The following is a 24878-nucleotide window of genomic DNA, read 5'->3' on the forward strand; positions in this document are numbered from 1 at the left end:
TTTAAAGACAAAGTTCGTCAAGTAATTTTTCTTTGATTCCTTGTTTACTTCTCCACCAGTGAGATCATCCTCACCAACATTGACGTGAGCCTTGCCGGCACCTGGGAATGCCTGGTGACTAGTTCCCGTGGCAACAGTTCACGGCAGATGGAGATAGTTGTCCTGGAGATGTCTGCACCATACTGTCCTGCTGACCGAGTCACCAACAACAAGGGGGAATTCAGGTGAGATACTGAAAAGTATGCTCTATTGCCTTGAAATCTGAGCAATAACAAATTATCTACCCAAAAATTATGCTTATTGTGAGCAGATAATTTCTGCATTAGATGTAAATCTTGTCGAAAAGTGACAAGTGTAAACTTATTTAGTTTCATGTGAATTTATATTGCAAGTGCTTGGAATGTCATTTGTTTTATTTGGTCTATTCGGGCTCAGCTGCAGATTTGTGAATTTTTTTAATTTAACACTTGGTTGACTGAATCTAATTTAAATATTTCTCTAATTGGCCACCACTGAAGTGGCTGTGGTGATGGGAAGTTCGAGAACGTAGGAAACGAATGTAGTGGCTGACACATTGTGAAGACATCGACTGGAATGGAACTTCAATAACACAAGCTTCTACTTTCGGCCGACTAGTTGTTGGCATGGGGGTGGAAGTTGTGTATAAAAAAGTGACAGACAGGATCTCTTCATGACACAAGAGAATTGTACTGAACCACAGCAATTTTACATATATAGATTTAAATAATGCTTACTCTCGATATTTGCGGGTATGTAGAAAGAAAGAAGAGGGCGGGAACCTGTATATTAAAGTTTCAAAACCTATCGTTTGCATACAGAAATATACACAGATAAGACACTTCACTTGACTGACCTTTACTGAACTACTACTTTCATCCAGGGTGGACTTTTTTCTTTTTTGTCTAAATGAAAAAAATGTACACCAAGACTCTCCATTAAAGCCTATATCCTCTCTTGTCACGTGGAAGTGCAGCTGTCAGCCTCTTTGCTTTGTCACCCTCCTCAACTTCATAAGCACACAAACTCTGACTCTCTTGGTGCACTCACGTAATGGCCTGGAAAATGAGGCCTGCTTTTTTTTTAGTTTGGGACCATTTTAATTCCATTTATGACCAGGTAGTGAAAGTAAGGGTAGGGAAATGATCAGGCGCCTTCAAAGCAGATGATCTTCAGCATTATGATTCTTACAGTATTATCGTTGATGCCAAACTCCTCGGATGATGTATAGTTATATTTTAATTTCAGCTGGCCCAGGACTCTTGCAGGAATCTTGGCCTTCTTTCCTTGCGCTCCTGCAACGTTTGGTTCCGCCCCTCACCCTTTGGGCATTGCTCCTCAGCCATCGAGCCATAATGAGAAGAAAGCATGGCGCCGCTGTGATCGGACTGGACGGTGGGATGAAGAAGACTACACTCAGTGCCCATATGCCAGTGAATTCACACGTGTACTACATGAGCTTACCCAGGTATCAATAAGGAAGGTTTGCGGACTAGGATATAGCATAACATCTGTTTGGGGTTCTTGGAAATCGTGATGCCACACAGCGCTAGGCGATATGGCTCATTTTATATCATAATACCACAATGCCAAATCAACTAATTAGATATGTAGAGTTCATTATTTGAGGGAAACTGTTGAGGGTGATTTATGTGACATCGTATTGGTGGTTTGTTTTACACTTTATTCCAAATGTGTTTCAGATGATAGTATTTTTAATCTATACATGGTTGTCTCTTCTTTTGTAATGGATTTTAACATTTGTCCGATGACAGATAACCATCAACACTAGCAATGCCCAACCTTTGGTGGAGCAGTTAGTGGTCTTCACCAGCAGAGCAGCTCACTTTACTGATGTAATGGATGTCATCTTTGTAACGCACTTAGTCGAGCGACTGACCAGGCTGGCAAAGAAGCGCAAAGAAGTAAGTAGAACACTGAACTCAGCTGTGTAATGTGGCACAGGTCATTTGTCTTTTTTTTTTTTTAAACTAATGGATACTAACAATTTGTATCTTCTGACTAGAATGACCAGTACCGTATGATGTAAGGAGGAAGACGTGTTGTGAACGTATCCTGTGTATTTGGCCAAAGAAAATCTTAGGCCCTTAGTCAGATTGAATGTCATGTAGTGCTAAGTTTAACTCTAATGCGTCCAATTAACCCTAACAGGTCACAGGGGATAAAATAGTATTAAGGTTTATTTGAAGACTGGGTAAACGGAGGGCACATGCGTTAGTCTAATGAGAAATAGTAAAACGAGGCAACAATGAAAAGTGCAGTAAGTAAATAGCAAGCTGTCATCTTGGGGACACAATTACTACCCTTCAGAGCTGCTAATCTAAATTAAATCTCTTTATAGTGAATGAACACACTGTTTATTCCTTCACAATTGTGACTGTTGTTGACTTGATAGGTAGGTGTGAATGATCTCTCAGCCTGTTTTATTTCCAATTCCCATTTTTTACATTTCAATTATAATTTTGTGCATGTATAGATCGAAATGCATGTCTTCTTATGTCCCTGCAGCTAGGAGACTATATATCCGAGATAGCCAGCAACATGATGCTCGTAGACGAGCGTATCCTCTGGATGGCCCAAAATGAAGCAAGAGCATGCACTCGAATCGTTCAGTGTGTTGAACGCATTGCTGACGTGGCACTAACTGCAGAAAATCAGGCTATATCAAAGGTATTATTTAAAAAAAAAAAAGCTAACCGTGAGAGGTTCATCATGTTTTTTTGCAACGACGCAAGCTCACGCTTAAGCTACCCTGCTTAATAGTATGCCCCCTTAATACAAAATTCCAACTGTCCTAAAAAATATTCATATTCATATTTTATCTATTCATCTTCTTGCCGCTCTTCTCAGGTGTCCGCTAACATAGCTCTGGAGGCCTTTCTGATCCGGCCCTCCAACTTTCTTGGTCTGTCTTGCACGGCACTCCAACAGCCTCCACTGTATGATGCATCACCTCGACTGGAAACCCATTCTACCAAGGATTCAGGCAGTAATACCATGGGTGAATCCTTCCTCAACTTTAAATGCGACACAATAAATCGAAGCTCACCAGCCAGTCATCTCCGCATGGTAACGTAATCAAATCTGCTCTAACTTTCTTAAGATTTTGAGTAGAAATTTCTACCTCAGGTCAGAAAACTCAAGCCATATAACGACCAACAGACCAGCGTGTACAAAACACGTATACATGCATTGTATTTTTAGTAATGGAAACTAATATAGAATATCTTAAGTTGTGCCCTCCTTGGGGAATGCAAGACATCTTACACGAAAACATCACGGGAGGGCATATTTTTGTAATTATTTGACTTAAAGATAAACACATTGTTTGCGACTCTTATGTGCTCTGTGAACATGGAAACTTCTGAAATTATGACACCTGTTTCAATTTTGAACATGACAGATGGCAGGGATGTGTGTGTAATTGTTATTTGGGAGTCAGTGAATATTCTTTTTAGCTGTCACTTTAAATTTGCTCACTCCTTGAGACACCATCCATTGACATTCCCCATGGTAAATACTTTATCTCTTCAGTAAGCAATATCTTTATCAGCAAATGCTGTTAAATAAGATAATCCTGCCCTTGTGTAAGTAGTATTTATCTATAACATTTCAAACATTCTTCTTAATGGCTAGTTACTTAGTATTGAAATAATAATAGAGCCTGTTAGTACGCTGGTCTGCCAAGACCGAGTCAATGGACATGTTTGTGCTATTGGGCTTATTCCACTCCTCTAATCTTCTTCTCTTGTGACACTGCCATGTCTCTGTGCTTTGGCACCAGCTTAAGTACTTTGCTACATTTTACCTCAGGGCTGTTCATGCAACTCAGTGCGCATGTTCCTGCTGGCTTATAAGTCACACTTGGTCAGGACAATGCAACACTCAATAATTATTCCCAACATCCCTCTTTAATGTTTCTAGATGGACGTTTTAAATAGGAGGCTGAAAAATCACCTCCTTGAGGGGACTAAATATAGGGAGACATTGAGGTGCTACTTAAATGCTCCTGAATGTGCAAAGCTGTTGTCTCCTGGTAGACACAGCGATGGGTGTACTGGCGTTCTGAATTAATGAAGTTACTAATGGCTCTACTTATTTGTAGTAATGCATAAACTAATCAATGTTTTAATCATGACAACACCTATTAAGCGATGATGGCTGACTGGGCTTGAATAAGATTTCATTGTAAATCAATCATAAGGTCAGGTTAGGTGGATTGTGTAAACAAACAGGAGGCACACATAAAAGCTGACACAAAAGTGAGTTGAGACCAAACATTGAGTTAACAACCATTCTTCTGCACTAAATTAATCTATTCTATAGAACTCCAAGTAATTTGCACCTCTTGTCGCATGTTTTATTTTTATTTTTAAAAAGCAATTACTAGTTAAATGTAAAAAATATATATTTTGTTATCAATAAGAATAGCCATTTTAAAAATTTGACCAGTTAATTATTTAATCTAGCATAGTATGTGTTCGGGAGGACGTTCGTCATTTGTTTATCTGCCCTTCAAAATGGATAGGACACATAGTGTCAATGGCTTGCAGTGAGTAAAGATACTTACAATACCATAGCATTCCTCACCATTTATATGATGAGTGTAGTTATTCACCACAGCTCAATAACTCTAAGGCAAAACAATTCATGTGCTCCATTTGCTTTCTTGTTGCAAGGACTTTAAACACACATGCATTTGTTTGTAAAAAATGCAATTACCTGGCTATCATTGCATGCTAAAACCAATTCAGAGGAGGTGAATGAAGTGAATTAGCACTAACTTTGCCCAAGTCATTGTAGAGTAATGTGAAGATGTATTTATTCGAGTGCAAATTTATAACGCTGTGCAATAAATTTATCTTATGCAACAGAAACGGCTAATGAGCTTCTATAGGGTTTCCATGCAGATAACTCTTGGTGCTTTCCCTGCTTTCTTGTTTTATTTTCCATTTGCAAAATACCTGACACAGGCATTTGATTCGATATCAAGTCGCTTTTTTAATCATGATATGCAAAAACATGGAGATATTTGAGTACATACTGGATTTATCTACCTGAAGTTGAATTGGTTGTCTAGTTTTCTTCTACTAACCTTGAGAAAGAACTCAACTAATATTAATGTTGCACAGTTACGGCACTAAAATGACATCATCCGTATTGGAGAGTACCAAACGAATAACCCAGCAATGATGCACAATATATACTATTCTTCAAGATTTTATTTCCAACCACTGGGTGACTGACCCAAGATGGCTGCCAGCTAAGCATACCGTGAGATGTATTTTTTCTATTTCGATCCAATAAGGACTTAACCTTGAACAGTTTTTTGCCCTTTGGCTCCACTGTGGATAAGTGATGAAAAGTTCAAAGTGCAAGGACAAATGACAACTTTTCCAATATGACAAATCAAGAGGTTAAATACTAAACTTCTTTGGTTCATGGAAGGTAACAGTTTGGAATATACCTCTTTCTTCCTCACCATTGACAGGTAATTAGTGGAAGCCTGTTGGCTGAACAAGCAGTGCATCCCCACCTTTTTCTCCTCAGACAGCCTTTTTCTGCTCCACAGAGCTTCACTGCCTTTTTAATTGCTCGGCGTGGGTGTGTTTATGTACTTATTTTTCCACTTGAGGGCTGGTGGAACTGGATGAATTTTTGTATTATTGTTTGAGGGTTTGGTTGTATGTATGCATCAGCTGGCCTGCAGGTTAAGACTCTATCTGGGGACAGTGTTGCAGGAGAATTGAGCCAGCAGCTGCTGTACAGCAAAGGGAAACACAAGGATCTGAAACAACCAAATATGACCCACTTTACCTCGAGTCAGTAAACACAGCACTTTTTATATATAAATCTTTAATGTTGTCATAATTTGCCTGTAATTGGAATATGTTAGGACCAAATGTCTGCAATTTTCTCAGAAGAAAAGCAGAATTACTAACCAATGCATCTACAGATTGACCATAAAGTTGTTTAGGAAGATCTTAGATGTAATTATTTGCCCTGTATTTGACAAACAAGATACAAGGAGTTAATTACATGGATGTTAGACTCTCTGATTAAAATGTCACTCGGTGTTAAGCTTGTACATCCATTAGGTTTTTTTTTTTAGTCAGTTCATTTGAATGAAAATATAGGGGGCTTGAAGAGTTAATGAGTGCCTTTCATGTATTAATGCTGATAAATTGTTGTATATTCATTCATTCAAGGTGTTTAATACATAATGCAACACTAATCAGCCACATCAGCCAACATGCACAGGCCGGTCTTAATATTGTTGGCCCTATTAACATAAAGTCAAATCAATCATACTCTGGACATAGAAACACTTAAATGTTTTTCTATTCCTGCTGAATGTGTCCAAAACATTGCAATATATTTCTCATGCTGCTGTGAGAGACCATGAATACTAAATGTCGACTAAGGTTTAGAGAAAAAAAACACGCGTAAATCTAAAACGACAATGATTTCTGCAGAAATAGTACTGTAGTATAATATTGTTAGTGCTCAAACCTAAGAAAATATCACAGCAATCGTCTCACTATTTTCATCTGTCCAGCTGTGAGCATCATCCATACTCACGCCAAGATTGTGCCCAGTTTTGCACACCCAAACCTTGAGTGAATCGAGTACAAAGTTCCGAACAAGGAGAGATGATACGGTGTGTCAGAAAAAGAGGAAGACAAATCGTTCCGTCAGTGACTGGGGGCCAGCAGGCCCAGCAGATGGTTGTCTGTTACCATGAGTGACTGACATAGATGAATTTTCCTTTGTGGAAAAGCAGGGAAGTTCATCTTATTTCCTCCAAAGACTCTCTTCTGGGCAAGTCGTCCAGTCCTGAAGCATGTGTCCCAATCCCATCATTTACTAAAATTGCTTTGGACCACCCGTGGCAGGCACTTTTAATTTATTTGCCATGTTCTCATTTTTTCTCTGCCAATTTACTTTGATACGTTAATTTATTGGCTAAAGTAATTTATGACAACACCCAAGATAATCAGCTTTGGACTTTTAGCAGAAACCTCATATTTTCGTGTGTAGTCAATTACTCACTCATTTAGAACATTGGCTTAAGAGGCTGAGAGATATTTTTATACTTGGTCTAGCGTTTTTTTCTGGCGGAATCTGCAATCAAAGCAGCTTTAAAAGGTACAATTACAAGAACACATCATTGTCTCTCAGCACAGAGAGCATTCCGTCCTCTCTTTGGCTGACTCTATATGTTATAATTAACGTTCATTCTGATGTGGAAATTAGCGCTTTCACCCATTCACGTATTTGTTAAAATATTGTTTGAAGCCCCAGGTGTCTATTTTCCTTTTTAACTTAACCTAATTAATTACAAAGTCATTTTCCAAATGTCAATTTTTTTTAACATAATGCTTGTATTTGATTGACACTGAGTTCATTTTGCAATGTTTTGCTGGTGCACACTTAGTCTTCAAGTATTTATTACAAACAGAGTTAAATATATTTGGCAAATGAAAAGTTTGCAAAATCACCCAAAGAGGGGTTGAGTTAGGCTCCAGCAACCCCCGCAACCCTTTTGAGGATGGGCGGCATGAATGAATGAATGAATGAATGAATGATAGATAGATATATCCGCTTTGGTACCATCTGGCTTTATGAGGGCACAAAAATGAAAAGGCGTCCTGAAGTTTTTAATGATTACGCATGCTGTCTACCTGCTGTTTCTATTCGACTCTCCTATCCATTAAACTCTGTAACATTTTTCCAGCTGTGTAATCCAGTGTGGCTCTACACTGTGTTCTCCTAAAATGCATAAGTAACTCCCAGCCCAGCTAATCCATACTGGAGCTCTTGATACGCTCTATGCATGGCACCCATCGAGAATCCTAAAATGAGGGATCATCTGTTGGTATTGCCAGCAGCACAGCTCACTTTCTGAGTTGACTCGCTCTGCATTATTACTGCCACCAGGCTTTTTAAAAAAAATAGATTTTATTTTATTTTTTAACTATAGTTTATGGTGATTGGCTTTTTGAATGTCAATGTAAAATTTGTGTTGCACTTTTAACATCGTTTGGTTAAATTTTCAAAATGAATCAGAACAACTAAATATTTCTAACAGTTTATTTGCTTTGGTGAACAGCAACCATGACATTTTTTTTCTTGCGTCCTATATTGAGATATAAATAATAGTTCCCCTGACATGTCTGGAAAAAGAGCTACAATTCTAATTTGCTGTCTGTCCTGTAACTGCACTCGTTTGGCTGCATGTTTCTGGCTCGACTTCAATGGCAGCAGGCAATCATTAGAGCTCTTTGCGACTGGCATCCCTACAATAGTCCAAAATCTGTCCGTTTCGTGGAAAGCCCAGATCACCAAACACCACCATAGAGAATACGTGCTCCTTTTGTAGTTCATTGCTGTATCCTCTTAAGGCGCTTTATGCTTTGTAGATGAATGGAGGCATGGAGAAAAACATTAGATGACAAAATGAGATGACATTGACAGTGTATTTTTTATGTTTTCAGCTTCCTTGAATCAATCTTGCTTGCTTAGGGTCCAAAGATAGATTGCATACATACAATAGAATAGTAGAATAATTGGGAGGGAAATGTTGCCTTGTCAAAACTGCTAATCTCATAGGTTTTTTTTTGTAATTGTTTTCCTGCTTTTGAACAGGGTGTCCGGAGTCTAAAAAGTCTAAAAATAGACATTTTCAATTTTAGGCCTAAAAAAAGTCTAAAATACCGAGATATTTTCCACTGTAAGTCCAAAATCTCATTTTTTGTCATTTAAGACCTAGTGCAAAAGTGCAAAATATCGATGTAGAATACATTTAAAAAATATTTTTCTTGCGTCTATTTAGCACGCCGTTCCGTTTTTTGGTGGCTTATTGTCCTTGTGTTTCTGTTAGCGGAAATCACTGTTAGCAGAAATCACTGTTAGCGGAAAGCACAATAAAACTACAGATGTGAAGCGGAAGTGTGTAGGTCGTCACAGGATATTGGCGCAAGGCGCAAATAGTTGTCGAGTAATGCAAGACGAATGGCAGTTGGACAAAATATAAGCAATGAGTAAATGCAGATTTAATGATTGCTGGCTCGAACGACAGGATTTTGCGGACTGGCTCAAACGTGTTCCTGACAATGACACTGAGGCGTACTGCACGTTGTGCAAAAGACCATTGAAGCTCCCACCCTAGGAGTAAAGGCACTCGAATGTGCGCGCACACACTCTATCACTTCTGGGCTCTCTCTTTTCCTGCCCATCTCAATATCTAAAATATGCATAAATGTGGTTCTTTTCAACGTTCAGCATTTTAAGTAGAGGCATTATTTTGAAAAATAAAATAAAAAAACTGAAAATGTTGCGGTAGTCTGTGTTGTTGTAGTCTGTGTTTGTTTCAATGACAATAAATGTCAGTTGAATGCAATCTGGGTCTGTTTTTTCTTATTTTTAATACTTCGTGAAGGTCTTAAATTTAACCCACAATGGTCTAAACAAGTCTAAAATTGCACTTGTTCCAACCTGCAGACACCCTGTTTAGAATGTATATAGCTGCTGCCCCATCCTTTTATTTATTTTTTTTGCAACAATTTCTGCATTGATTTTTTTAAAACTATTTTTCCCCTGGCCTCAATAACAGTTACAATATCCATTACTTTGCACATGGATTCACCTATTTTCCCATATACTATTTATGGGGTAAGAGAAAATTGCACGGCTATTTGACATCTGTATCTCATATTTTCTTATTCCGCAGGACATGTCTTGTCACAAGCCATTATGGTCCAGTTACACTGGGAATAAAACAGGTCCTGACAGACTAAAGATAAATTGTAGCCATTCTGTCTGCTGTAAGGTAATAGATTAGATTTTACAGTGGTAATAAGACCAGTCGATCAACATACTATCTGCTTCAACCACCACAGTTTATGCCTGTCTTTATACGTTGGTAATGTGTTAGTCTGACTCATACTACTTACACCATATTATACTACCATGTTTTGTTCTGCCACCTGTATATCATATCCTCTAATGAAGCCTACAGTTTGTGTTATTTTACTGTTTCCATGGTATTGCCAGATGGGCTCATGTTAATAGTAAAGCAATTGCAGAAATTGAAATTTGGCACATTTGTCATTTCTTGACACTTCTATTCTTATGAGACCCTTACCTATTGTTTACAGATAATAGTAGGGGGAAAACAATCTAATTATGTCTGGCACTGGTTCACTGAAAATATGCCCTGCTGACCACCCATCTGACCACTGTCTTCCATCTGTCATTGATAGTCGTCTTTTTTTTTCCACAGTCATGCTGTGTTTCAACCGTGAGATAGTTTGTCAAATAATCCCATAAATTGGTTTTCGTTAATGTTGTGTTAATTTGCTGGGGCGTTGTGCTTTCCCTAACTTTAATCCATGGTTAATGTTTATCAAGGAATTACATTCAAATTTGTACCCACCAGACTGAATCCCCCCCATGAATTTCATTGAGATGAATGATTGTATTCTAATTTAATGAGTCAATCTCTCTCTCTTGTTTATTGTACTTGCATGCCCTTGATGAGGAAAAATACATTTCTATTTGATTAATGCAAAATTAATTGTGTGAATTTGAAACACAATATGAATATCAATTGGATATGAAACTCTAGGACATTCCAAATAACTCACAGTATACAATCAATACTACAAGCTCATTGTGATGTTAGAAATATATTAGTAAAGACCTAATTTAGATGTCCACATGATTTGAAAGGATATTATTGTTTTGGTGAGAAAAAATCGTTCCCTTCCATAAATTTGTTTTATTAATGTTCTGTTATTGCAAATATGCAACTAAAATTGGGTTGGAGATGATTCTGAGCTGCGGATTATTAATTTATAATATCAGAAGTAAGGGTAGATAGGGCGCATGTAACGCAAAACACTAAGCAAAAAAATTCAGTGCCAAACATGGCACTAAATCTCTCTTGTGAGCACATGAATAATTAAGCAGACAAAAGCACTACTTGTCACCCCATAGTAATAAACACATAGTTAACAGAAGAAAAAAAAACATCAAAACCACAAAGTGGCGGTTCCATGTTCTTCACTTGAGGAGTTGCAGGGAAATAAAAAAAAGAAACAAAATCAATGTCATTTATTCAGTCTTTTTTTTCAACTAAATTCCCAATCTGACCATCAAAAGATTTTTTTTAACGTCAAACCAAAAGCTTTTACTGATGCTCATCTTGTATGGTAATTTCAGGAGTTTCAAGGTTGTTGTTGTATTTTCCATTTCAAATACATGCATTTGTACTATAGATATTTTTGAGTGGGGGTTTGAGGTATGAAAGATTAATAAAACGACCAAAGGTTGAGGGTAAAAACCTTCTCCCTTCCCCATCGAGAACATTTATATTGAACTGCTGTGGCGTACCATACCTTTAAAATGAGCTATAGCTATGCACGAGGTTGCCGGTCTGATATGGTGTGGAATTGTAGAGAGAAAAAACTGGAGAGTTCCCATGGAGTGTTTGCAAAGGTCAATGGTGTTTGGGAGCTCACCACTGCCAAGGGACCAATGATTGAGAGTGGTCTGCAAAAGGTTATAGATATTAGGTGTTATTTGTTGTGGCAGTAGTGAAGTGTTGCATTTAGTCTTACATCAATTAGAAGGTCATGGGAAAAAAAACTGGGAGAAAGGAAGTTGCTGAAGCTGCATCTCAGGTATTGCTGAAAACAGCTGTGCACTTTGTCAATGTTTTAAGAAAGAAGGAAAAAAACGCTGCTAAGACATGGACATAGGGCTTGAAATGTTTAACAATGCACAATTCTGATGGAATTTGCATTTGTTTTTATGTAAATTTGGGCTTATCGGTGTGGCAGTTTGTAGCATGGTGTGTAGCCTAGAATTGCTATCAGCAAGGACAGCTATCATCAAGGTTATCTTTGATGATTTAATGCCAGTTATCTTAGTTAAAATGAATTTGATGTCTATTGTTGTTGATTGCAGTAAATGAGTTCACCGGAAAACATCTATTTTTTTTTACTAACATTTGGGAAAAAGACGTGGGGAAACAAGGATTATGAAGTTCCGACAAGTACTGACAAACACACGGGTTTTAAATAGACAAACATGGGTTGACGAGACAATCAAATACACCAGGGGCGGGGAGACGACAGGTGAACTCAATGGGCAGGTCACACAGGGGGAAAAACATAACAAAACCAATCCCTAACAGAATGGCTGTCAACATGGCCATCTATATTGGAATGCTTGATGGATTGAGAAGTACAGGCCTCTTTTCCTCCACATATTCGTAGACAAACAGTTGTCAGTTTTTGGCTTTGGTCCCATTCACTGCTGGAGGTTTGAGGTGGACCTGGGAGAGGGCACCATCATTGATCAACACATAAATGGAGGATGGGAGAGAGCTAAACCACTGGAGTGAGCACACTATGGTAATACTTCAACAGATCGATTATAAGGATGTGCATTCGACGGACAAGAGCTCTCCAATAAATCTTCCACCCTATTCCTGCTTCTGGTAAAAGTGCTTGATTTCACAGCATGAGACTGAGACACAAACAGAATGACAAATAGTAGCTCTATGCATTAACTGTGTTTGGAAAAAAAACAGACTTGCCTCACGTTTGTATATCCAAATGTGAAATTACTGAATATTTTTCGAAAATTACTCTTTATTTACAATAGGGCTTTCTAGAGATCCAGAATTTCACATACTCTGATGTAAAAGTTGTTGAATAAGTACAAATACAATTAAAAATAAAGCTACAAAGCACAATTAGTGTGCTTTGAGTTCACCATCAGTGGTTCTGACTTTTACCATTAGTCTTTTGAGATAAAGATTACCACCAGAGCCATTAGTTTCATTTGATTTATTCAAAGGATTAGTGCGGATGGATTAATACGGTTTAAAAATAAAATACATTTAAAGCTTTTTTTCTTCTTTTTTCTTTTTTATTATGCTATTATATGCTACTATTCTTAGATCTGCTGGATGTGCCGTAGTAGTGCCCATGGCCAAACTAAAGTAGTATTTTTTTTATCATCCAAATTTGCAAGTATTAGTAGTTAGGACCATTGGCAGAAAGCAAGGGCAAAATTTACCAATCATTGAATTCTTTGCCATTACTCCCCTTCGCTAAGAGGGCACCTGGCTGATATATAAGAAGGATATTTTCAGAAGCCATCCCATTTGATTAAATCAACATAACTTTTAATCTGCTGTTAAATTCAACATTATAATTATTGTTAAGTATGGTTGCAGAACAATGCATGTTTGCAATACTATATACTGTTCTATACCACTTTTGGAATATATAGAGTAATGTGTTGAAGCCATGAATGCTGCTAAAGTGTGTACTCTCATTTAACTGAATTGTCTCCCCCTTCCCCTAGTCTTGCATATTCAACTCTACCGATATGTAAGTAAAGCTATTCCACATACATTATAGGTGCCTGCTCACCCCACAGTGCTAATTCGTAAGAAGACTGTCATGGAGATTCATGACCACGTTGCTATGGTGACACTACGCCAATGCCAGCTTCACAGGAGCTGCCAGTGAATGATATCAATCAATGGAATGTCGGCAAACATCGTTCCCTGCCTTTACTGAAAAGACCAGTCTTTTGTGTTCTTTCATGTCAATGATCAATTGTTAATTATGTGCTCTGTGACCCTTATGAGGAGAACCGGCATGGATAAAATGAGGGAACACTTTGCAGAATTTGTTTGTCGACCTCAATACTTTTTGCCGTGGCTATATACTATGTATATGTTTATCGACTGCATATGAAAATGGAGGAATACTTTACTAATGAATTTTCCTGAAACAACTTAGAGCCTCAGGCAATTCCATTTGCCTAAGAGTAAGTCAGCATTTGCACACAATTCATAATATTAACTGCTTCTAATCAACAGTGTTGTTCACTGCTGCCCATCTGTTGCAGGCAAGTGAAGGTTTGTGATGTGGCACAAGCCTTTGACGTAACATTCTGAGTCAGATCCGCCCGAGGAGCTGCAGCATAGCGCTGTCCATTCAAACCAGATAGCACACATTCCTGTGTACACTTTATTTGTACTCTCCTTGTTTCACTCACCTCTTTTTCATGGTCATGTCTTTGGCCATGTTTTTGTTGATGGGACTGCCCATGATTACAACAAAAATTATGCAAATCTCCCATTGTGCTGATCAGTAATTCTGCAGGCCAGCACTTAGCAAGCTGTTGTTTTCTTGTTGTTTTCCTCCTGAGCCCAAGTAAAATTTCACAAGGTTCTTCTCTTTATCCCCCACATTCAAAAAAACCTGCAGGGTTGGTTAAACAAAGACTACAATCAAATCAAACTCATTTTTTGTCATTGGAAGACATTTTAGTTTTGTTTTCTTTGGGAGGCCCATTAACTAGGTACTATACCTATATAAATGTTTAACTCATTTAACTGCCATTGATTGTGCTAGAGGTCCAATACATTTTGACTGGGAGGGGTAAATGAGTGAAAAAAGTTTGTTCATTGGCCCTCCCAATCAAGGGAGTCAAGTCATAGGTAAAATTTATGTCTAAAATTTAAGACTGATACTAAGAACCACAGTCACATGCTTGAAGGAAGCAATGCAGTTTTTAACCAACTAAATATACTGTGATTTGGAGTTAACGAGTTTTGGATAATATTTCTTTGGAAATGTTACCATCTGTGGTCACCTGACATCGGTTTACTGCTGTAAGAGTGTCTTTTTAGAGAGTCAGTTTATCCAAGAAGCTCTGAACCTTCTCAGTTATTTCCTAATCACTACTTTACTTAGCGTCTGGTGGGAAACTTATCACCGATTTTAAGATGTTCATAAATGGGACAATGTTATGTAAACATCAAGTATTGTCTCTGCATAACGCTATTTTGTAGGATTAAAAAAAAATTCTTTACAGGCACATTGTAGGTGAATTCTGATGTATTTCTTCTATGACTATATTTTGGAGTCAGTAAAAATGAAGTCAATTTAGATAATTCATACAACAGTGAAGTTTAGGTAGTACTTTTTTTAATTACCATCTTATACATTTTAACTCTGGAATTGTTTACTTTTCAAATGATCGCTTGCATATATCTTCTCTTGCCGGTGGGCTATTTTTAGAACAGGTCTGCGGGCGGCGCATATGGTGACCCGGTGGCCTGTGCTGCTGACCTATGCAATAAAACATTGTCATTTGAGTTTATTGTCATTTGAATGGAAAGGTTGAGCTCTGTGTGTTATGATAATCTGAGTTTTTTCTTTCACATTTTAAATAAAGGAGGAAGGTGGCAGAGAATGATCGTTCACTCATTTGCTACAAGATGTCTACCCGTGATTAACTCATTCCAGGCCACAGCAGAGGGATGATTGGACACCCAATTTTTGGGCATCCATCATCACCTTGGGCAGAGCGACAAGCACATTTTCAATCTTTTTTTTAACTGCCTGCCATCTTGGGTAGGGAAACCAGCGGTTGGAAACTAGTACTCGAAAAATACATGTTCTGATGATGTAATTATAGTACTGTTTCAGCACCATTACCTATACTCGTAAATGTGCCACACTATGTTCGACATAAATATATATGTATAGTAAATCTGTTAAATAATAATTATTCATGTTACTTGGTTGTGTTTGTGTGTACACATCCAAATATTTCACTCAAATCTTGTTATTTTGTGGGCAGAGCTTGTTGTTTCAATGTGTGAAAAGAATATAAAGTCAGACCAGTTGTCTCTTTAAATCAAACGCCAGTGCTGATGTGCCCTCAAGCTGAAATGGTAAGAACCATTTCCACCTCTGCGGCAGAGGCTGACCAAATAGGAACGCTTCAAACAGGATTTTCACTGCTTTGGACAAGTGTCTTTAATGGTCTCATCCATAGAGGATAACAAACCCTTTAAAAAAAATAAGGTCATGCAAATTGCTGTGTTTTTACGTTTCACTGGGCAAATTGGGGGGCAAGACTAGTGAATGTTCACCTCTTCTTTTTCCCCCCACTTGGTAGAATTCTGTGGCAGTCGCCTCCATCCATTTACCTCTGGATGCTCCACACACCTCCTCGTCTGCTTTGCAATCTGTTGATAACTCCAGTTGCAGGCTGCAGTTCATCGTTTTCCGCAATGGCAAACTCTTCCCGTGCACAGGGAATTCGTCCAACCTCGCAGACGCCGGCAAGCGCAGGAGCGTGTCAACACCAGTTGCTTTCACCAAATTAGGTAAGAGGAAATCCATTCGACCGTCGCGTCTGCATGTCAACGCTCTGTCGTCACCTGCTTCAAATGTTTGCACTTCCTCGCGTCATGTTGACACGGACGCAGTTTTTTTTGTTTTGTTTTTCTCTCTCTTTCGGCTTCCCGAATAAATACTACGCCACCTCTTGCTTTTATTTGCATTTTGCGCCAACGTTTTGCACTTCATTGGCAATTCTGCTGCAAGCTCGGTCTTGCGTCGCGGTACGCGTCTCGCATGCATGCTGATGATTTGATTCTACGGCGCTTACGCTGACTTTTCCCCTTGATTTCTTTTATAGAATACATTGCATCTTCCCCCCTTTTTATTTTGTAGATGGCTGCAGCCTGGGGAGCGCCGTGCACTCCGTCACAATTGCACTCAGGCACTTCGCACTGGGGGTAGAGCCCACCGCAGCCTATTGGGACTTTGACCTGCTGGATGGACATGGTGGCTGGAGGGCAGAAGGCTGCCACATAACAGGCTCCGGTGGAAATACGACCACCATCCACTGCACCCATCTTAATAACTTTGCCGTGCTCATGGTGAGTACTTTGTGAGATGGCAGTGTCATTCATGTTAGCACCCTCCCCTTTTTCCTTTTCCACTTCTTCTATGGGTGGAAAACAGCGTTTCCCAATAAAGAATAGAGGGAGTCACGTGTTTCACGAAGAGGGCATTTGCAAGCGCCCTTTGTTGTTGCTTTTTTTAAAAGGCAGATTCGTCAAGTGCGTGGATAAGTCGTGTTTTTTTTTAAAGAAAATATATATTGTAAATATCCCAGGAAGATGGATTTGATTTAGGATGTATTTTCCCCCCGAATAGAGGATAGAAAAAAAGAAGTGATGGTCTGAGAGGAAAGGAGCGCCTTGTCAGGAGCTATTCGCCTCGGGGCGCAAGTGGTGTTTTAATTGGTCGCAAGCATCGCACCGAGAGAAAATGTTGGACTCTGAAGCCTAGCATGGTTGATTTGTGCCGCTCAAGTTGATCTCGACGCCGTCGCCGCGCCGAGATGCCTCCTCCAGACGACGTCCCCCTCTTCACGCTGATTTCATGAGGATATTAACCAAAGCGCAACTGGCAATCGCATCGCCCGAGCCGGCCCATGCACAGAGCCGCTTTTGGCGCTCGCTTCAATTATTTTATTTTATTTTATTTATTTATTTTTTGGATGAAAAGAAATCCTCCGGATGTTTACCGAAGAGTGGGATTCGATAGACTGGGAGGTCAGTTGTTAGTGGTGCATGAAAAGTGATGTGCTTGAAATGCTTGTCGCTGCTTTCCAAGTTGCCGTTTACCTGCATATTTTATGAGGCGTGTTGGCAAGGAAGCTGGCTGGAAAACGCCGCATAGGAATGACAAAGTGCGGCCGTACAGGCAGCGTGTGCGTGTGTTCTTGGGGTGGCGGTGGTGGGTGTATGCGCGTGTGGTGGTGGTGGAGGGGGTGTAGAGAAGAAGGTGGGTGTCCGTGGAGAATGCTAAACTGTTACTAGACGGAAACAGATGTCATATTGTAATTGCGCGAGCATGTTTTTTTCTACACCTCGGCTTGGCAAAGCGCGCAGTCAGCGTGCGTCTCGTGGCATGGGGGGGATGCAACGCAACGTTTGCCGTTTTCGGGATTCTAATCGGCGATGTGGAATTCAATGGAATAATCGGTAGACCAGTGAGCAAAAACTGTGTGCAAGTTAATGATCTGCTGGAAGGAAGCTTTTGCGCTTGTGATTCCCCGTTTGCGAATGCAGTCACCACACCCGCCTGGTCTCTGCAGTGCACGCGAAAAAGACCCCTGTTAACAGACCTGTGACATCACGCTCGCTTTCTTTTCATATCAAAAATGTTCTTCGCCTGGTTCCTTTTGCAACAATCATCTCTGTACGAGATTTATTTGCTTGGGAGGCTTTTTTTTTTTGCCAACACCAGACCTGTTGCTTAATCGTGTCATGTCACGCTCAAAGCATTTTCCTCAGCATGCTGGCTTCTGAGTTGTCCATTTGAAAGCAATTTATGACAAAAAAGCCTAGAGAGTGTAAAGCTATAATGCCATCCTAGTCTCTGCTGCAGTGCTCCTCAAGGAAAATCAGGTCAACTTGCTGTAAAGTTAGTTCCACTGCTGTGACAGCAAGGCATTGAGAAGCATGGCAGTGATTTATAGCACAAACTATTACATCACTTTCCAGTTGTAACTGGATCACTTTCTGTACTTCAGTGATCCAGCAAAATGCACACAATGACGTTGAAGCATAGAAGGAAAAAGGACAATGCTATTTCTTAGAGTCTAATCAATTTACGTTTACCTTATGCTGGTGTGTGTATGAGTGAGGTGTACTCTACCAATGATTTAACAACCCAATGATTATCCCTGTTGATTGAGTGAAGCTTTATAGGAAAATATATAAAAACACTTCCTTCACATTCTCTTGGACTTGGGGTCAGAAAGAATGACATGCTCTTCACGTTCTTTTCATAGAGGTATACTGATCCTCACTTTATATTGTAATTGCCTCATTACGTACTGGTTTTCTATAGTTGTTTACAATTGTTTTCCTAGTAACCACTTACTCTGCGTAGTCACACTAATTAGCCAACAAAGCTATGTTGGGACAGCTTGCCCGAATGTGTTTCCCCCCTGAATAGTAATGAACAGAGCTGTTATGAATGTTCAAAAATTTCAGCACCATGAACAGTTCCCCTGACCTCGTCCCCTTCTACCCAGCACGGCCTTGTGTGTCTGCGTGGAGGGCTGACTCACTCGTTTACAGCAATGCAGCCTCGTCATTTGTCTCCATCACTGTGACAAGCTTCTATGCTCCCCACACTTCAACCAAAACACACCTCTGAGCCATCTTCTTTATATTTAAAATGTCATTGAGAAGTACAGGTGTTCAGGTATTCTATAATGTCTTTAATATGCAGAATTCCACAACTGGTAGTCAATCATAACTACTGTATAAAGACTGAAATGTCTTTTCATGTGGTGATAATTGCTGTGGAAACACATACAGACACAGTTAAAGGAGAAAAGCTAACCAGTTTCACTACATGTTGATGCCTCTTCTGGGGAGGCTTTGTAGTGAATTTCAAAGGTGTTGGTGGTGTTTCAGCGCTCTTACATTTTGACCTGTAGCTTTTTGGACCTTGCTAGGTACACTGGTGCTGCTAAAACAACCTCATTGCTTCATGGTTCACATTCAGACTGCTGCATAAATTTTTCCAAAAAGTCTTGCTAGATGTAGAATAGAAATTCGGAGAAAAGTACAGCCCACCCACCAACAAATTTGTAGGTGTGTATGGAAAATTCACAGGTGTGTCAGTTGACACTGATTATAATTTGTTTGTGATATAATTTGGCTAGTTCTGTTTTGTTACATCAGATCATTTGATGTGTGGCAGTTCTAACAGGGGTCCAGACCGCCCCTTAAATGGAGGTGTTTATTTCTAAATTCTGACAAGTACATTTTTCACTCACGCCTGTACAACCAACAAAATAAGTTTGTTTTGGCATGAATATTCCTGTTAATCTTTTTAACTTTCTTTGTCTGCAAGTCCTCCCTTTACAGTTCAAAGTATATACAAATAATAGCACCATTTTACTAAACACTTTGCTTAAGCGAGCTATGCTTTTTTTAAACATCAGATGTATTATCAAACAATTTTGCCTTTGCATCTGTCAGTGTGCCTGCTGTGGTCTTAACCCATTTTATTCTCAAACTGCTAAATATAATGTTTGATAGTGTTGATACCTCAAGGAGAAAATTGTTTATTCCTACTTGTATGTAACACAAACCGCTCCCTTCAGTAGTTTTAAAAAGGGAATTTCGTTTTGCAGTTCAGAGTTTGTTGATTGTGTCCTGGAGCACTGTGGCAAGCGACAAGAAAAACCCCCCCCAAAAAAACAAAATCCAACTAACAGTCACTTTGGTTAAGATAGAGTATGCAATCATCTCTCCTTGGCCCAAACACATGAATGCCCTCTATCTTATTTAGTACTTAATTGTATTAAGCAGCGAGAAAATGGGGATACTTGACTATTTAAGAGTCACTTCCTGTAGCTTTTCAAATTTATACTATTAACTTTGGGGAGTTTTGGAGTCACTTCCATGTTATCTCACTGGCTACCATTGACAGCACTAGATGACCAATCCATTCGTTCACTCGCCCCTCCAAGTTGAAATTGATTGGACGTCTTGTGTCGTCAATGGCACCACCAGTCTTCCCAATTTAGATGAATTTGATGTCTATTATTGTCAATGGCAGGCAATGAATTATCGCGGCTCAGGTTTTTGTCAGACTATTTGGGAGAATTTTTAGATCATATGACGTTTGAACTACATAGTGTAATCCAAGAAAATAACTTTGTCACAATTTTAAATTTGCAATAGGTAATAAAGCGCAGGCTAAAGACAAACATAATAAACCCACATATGGATGCATTTTAGGTTCTTTAGTATTTCAGTTAAACAAAACCTCTTTTTTACCATAATGTGAATTCATTTATTCTTCCAAGTGAAACAAAAAAAAGATTATTTAGAGGACATGAGTAATCTGTTGTTCACACTGTGTTTGGGTTGCTGCTAAGTGTTGGCTCTATTATAGTGTGCTTTCACTTGCAATTGTTTCAAATCTGAGTAGGCAGCCATGCAAACTCCTCACTGTCCTCTGACTTTAACCATTCGCCAATCAGGCTTAGCAGTGTTATGTCACATCAACGCTATGCACATAGCTGTGGCTCATTTAACTCAAATTGCTGCCTGCAGATGTGCTTTGGTGTGAAAGGGCAAGGGTACGATTCATCCAGTGATCCCCCACAGTCGCCAGAACCCTCTCATAACCGACAGTAAACTAGCCATTAATCACATGGCGGATTCAGCATAATGAGTTTAGAGCTCTGGCACCCATTTTACTCAGCTTTCATTGCGTACATGTGTTTCAAAAGATAAATTTGTCACATCTTAACCCGCCCATTCACAAATTATTATTTTTTTAATACCCTTACAGTGCACTCATTTTTACTCATTGGCTGCCATTGACAGTGCTAGATGTCCAATCCATTTGACTGGGAGGTGTGAATAAACATTAGAGGTCTAGCACTGTCAATGGCACTGAAACATGAGCATTCACAACCAGTCTTCTCAGCTTAAATGATTTGGACGTCTATTTTCATTAATGGCATGCAACGGAAAAAATTAGACTTCTCTAGAAAGTTATTTTGGGCCGTAACCAGAGTGCATTTCCCTTTTCATTCATTTTAATTTCATTAATTTAGTTTTACATTTACTTATAAATGTATTTATAATTAGAAAAATATATAAAATCCAGTCATGATTTATATATATATATATATATATATATATATATATATATATATATATATATATATATATAAATATACGTATATTTTTAACTCTCAACTTTTGAATAGCTGTTTATTGTCTTAACCACTGTCTCCGAAAGGGTTAATTAAATGGAAGACTGCAGGAGTCTGTGGTTTGTCTCCTCATGTGTAACAAATGTACATTTTCTGTCAATTGGGGATGAGAACTGCCATATTGCTCTAAAATAGATTAATAACAAAAACATTTAATGCAATTACATTTTCCTGAGCAAGAATTATATGAGGGTAGTTTTTAACTTATAATGTTAAAAAGGGTGACGCTATGGTCACGCATTTGAGAAATGTATAAACTAGTAGTGGCACTACGTGTACCATCTGCCATCCTTCCAGCTGCTCTCCAGTCAGCTGTGAGCCCTAGAGAAAGACTGGTAGAAATTAGGACATGCTGTGAAGACTGCGTCCCAACTGTGCATCTGTTTTGAGTTTTTGTCACTGTCTTTTAAATGGGTTACTAAATACGTGTTTAATGTATTAGTTTACACAATACAATCAAGACAACCACATAAAGACATTGTCCCACTATACCAACATCTCTATTGAAATTGATTTAAAAAAAAAAAATGGTTGTCACTTTTTCTAACACTTGTGATGTGATGGGGCCAAAGGTGACTCGTTTCCCATAACATACTTGAAAAACTGTTATTAGCCAAAGCATAGGTGGTCTTTTCTGGAATAACCAATTACGATCAGTGTGACCTTTGGGATTCAGCCTACAAGTGACTTAATAAACTACAGTAGTATATTTTTCATAAAGGGAGAGGGGCGGCATTTGTGTGTTTCTGAATTAACTCTCAGGGTTGAAGACCTACGTCTGGTTTCTTGGTTTTTAATTAGGGGTAGCTGTTGATGCAATTTGGCCCCTTGTGCAGTCCTACGAGGAAGATAAGCACTGCTGAAAATGACTGTTACATAATCTCAAATAGGAGACCATAATGTGGCTATCTGTTAGCGCGGGCTATAAAAAGCTGTCAAGAATTAGAGTTAGAGAGCATAGTCAGTTGTGGTTTCTTTACAACTGATTATGGGCATCAGTGGTAAAGTTGGGCTTTTTCAAGTACAAAACTTGTAATAATTGCATGGTTATATCACACACATTAATTGCATTTTAACTTACTGCCTTCCATTGAGAGCAATGGACAGCCAATTCATTTAAACTAGGACAATTGCTGACCATAAACGCGCATCTTTCAGTGGCATTGACGATGGTAGATGTTTAGAATTCATTTGCCCGGGCAGAGGCCAAATAAATTAATGTTAATGCCGTCCTAATTGAAATTGAATTGAAGTCCAGCACCTTCAATGACAGCAATTGAGTTAAAATGACTCAGCAGGAAGGGAAAATGGAACAAGAATGTTGGAATCAGACTTGTCACCTAGACAAGAATACGAGCACGTAATCTTGCATCCTATATAACCCTAATAATCTTTATTCCCCACTCATGAATGTATTTTCTTTTCCTTTTTTTAATTGCACACAATGATTTCTGGTTTCAATGATTTTCTGGCATAGGCAGTTCAAATCCTTTGTTTTCTACATGCTCTGATGGGACTCAGCAGACAGGCTTACTCACACGGTTTCAGAAAGGGAGATAGCAAAATATTTACTTGGTTGTTTAATTTCACACTCAATGGGTGGGCAGGCCTGCTGGAGACTTGACTATTTGTATAAACCCAATTAAAAAGAAAGTTCTTATCGTATTTCAAACATACATCGTTTTCGGTCTGATCTAATGAAATAATTATTCTTTCAAGTCATATATACATTTTTATGACTTTTCCAAATGAAAGATAGCAGTGTCCATTATATTGTTTTTGTGCAGTTTTGGCCTGTTTTTAAGTGTAAGCTCTCTCCACTGAAAGATGCTTTTGTGCTTTACATTTCATGGTGCTTCACCTTGGACTAGAAAAAAGTAATCATATAATTTCAGCAGCAATACAGAACAAATTGCTAAACTTCACTAACATCGCTCACACTTTCTAAAGTGTGAGACTCAAGCCTGGGCCATGCATAAATCCACTTTTCTTGGGTGAATACTGCATTCTCAAGGCCCTGGCCTGTCACAATTATATTATATCTACATTTCCCGTTTTCAATATTTTTAAAATTAAAGCTTCTTCATGGACTGCTTACTGCTCACCGTGTGACTATCACAAAGCTGTCGTATAGTAAAGCTATCAAATGGCTAACATTGCACAGTCAGGTAGCACTGTAGGAAGAACACTACAGTGGTACCTCGAGATACGAGCTTAATCCGTTCCGGGACTGAGCTCGTATGACAAGTTACTCGTAACTCGAGGTAAAGTTTCCCATTGAAATGAATGGGAAACAATTTAATTCGTTCCAACTCTCTGAAAAAAACACCAGAAACAGGATATTGGATTGAAAAAAAATGTTTTATTTCTTATAATTCGCCATATATTGACAAAGTAATAAATAACGAGTGGTTTAATAGAAATAAAGTGTTTAATCTAACTAAAATTGGCCGGATTTCGCCGAGGGGAGAGGGGCTTCGTTTTTTTTTTTTCCTCCCCACAACGCACTCGTAAACAGAACAAACACTCCACCCTCACGTTCGCTATCGATGGGCTGTTTGCTGTCGTACTATTCCCTTCAAAATATTCCGAAAATGATGCACACAAATGTCCTCACAATCGGAGAACGCACGACCACTTGCCAACGAGCAGCAAGCAGTCTTATCAGCGATCGCCCCGCTGCTCATCTTCTTCTTCTTCTTCTTTTTCACCTCAGGCGCCTGAGGATTACCCTCAGCAGCGCTAGGGCTGCCACTGGAACACGGATAAGTTCATCCAGGGAGTTGCCCAAGCCGCGATGGTAGCGTTCGGTCATTAAGGCCGGGCAGCGGAGCCATAAGTGTTCAGACGACTCTGTTTCCTCGTCGCACAGGCGGCAGCGATCCGAGTCGGATTTCTCATGGGAGCTTACAGGGGCGCTGGCTAGCGGCTCCTTTTAGCTTGTAGCATCTGTGTTCGCGTCCCATCGAACGGCGCCTATGATAGAGTTGCTACCGGGGATACTTTTGCGAGCACGAGTATACTTCATTACCCAGAAAGCCCTCTTTTCACCGCGCATGCGCGTTGTGCGTTTCCTGGTCTGAATAGCTCATCCGGTGCTCGTAAATATTGTTATACACGAAAGATATGCCAAAAAAAATGCCATGGCAACCTGGCTTGGTCGCATCACGAAACTTTGACCGCATCAC

At 39.1% G+C, this 24878-nt stretch overlaps 1 protein-coding gene across 2 annotated transcripts in view; it reads left to right on the forward strand.

Annotated features, from left to right (window-relative positions):
* Nucleotides 1-24878, forward strand: part of adgra1b (adhesion G protein-coupled receptor A1b) — a 63693-nt gene that overhangs the window by 18517 nt on the left and 20298 nt on the right. Inside the window, exons 8-14 of one of the 2 annotated variants that reach the window (XM_077613335.1) lie at nucleotides 60-224; nucleotides 1267-1486; nucleotides 1794-1943; nucleotides 2548-2709; nucleotides 2890-3108; nucleotides 16039-16249; nucleotides 16599-16807. In XM_077613335.1, the coding sequence (XP_077469461.1) occupies nucleotides 60-224; nucleotides 1267-1486; nucleotides 1794-1943; nucleotides 2548-2709; nucleotides 2890-3108; nucleotides 16039-16249; nucleotides 16599-16807 (1336 nt within the window). Of the gene's footprint in view, nucleotides 1-59; nucleotides 225-1266; nucleotides 1487-1793; nucleotides 1944-2547; nucleotides 2710-2889; nucleotides 3109-16038; nucleotides 16250-16598; nucleotides 16808-16917; nucleotides 17489-24878 lie in introns of those variants that run through there. The other variant, XM_077613336.1, reaches the window with a different exon arrangement.

Source organism: Stigmatopora argus, chromosome 11, assembly GCF_051989625.1.
Source record: "Stigmatopora argus isolate UIUO_Sarg chromosome 11, RoL_Sarg_1.0, whole genome shotgun sequence".
Classification (NCBI taxonomy): domain Eukaryota; kingdom Metazoa; phylum Chordata; class Actinopteri; order Syngnathiformes; family Syngnathidae; genus Stigmatopora; species Stigmatopora argus.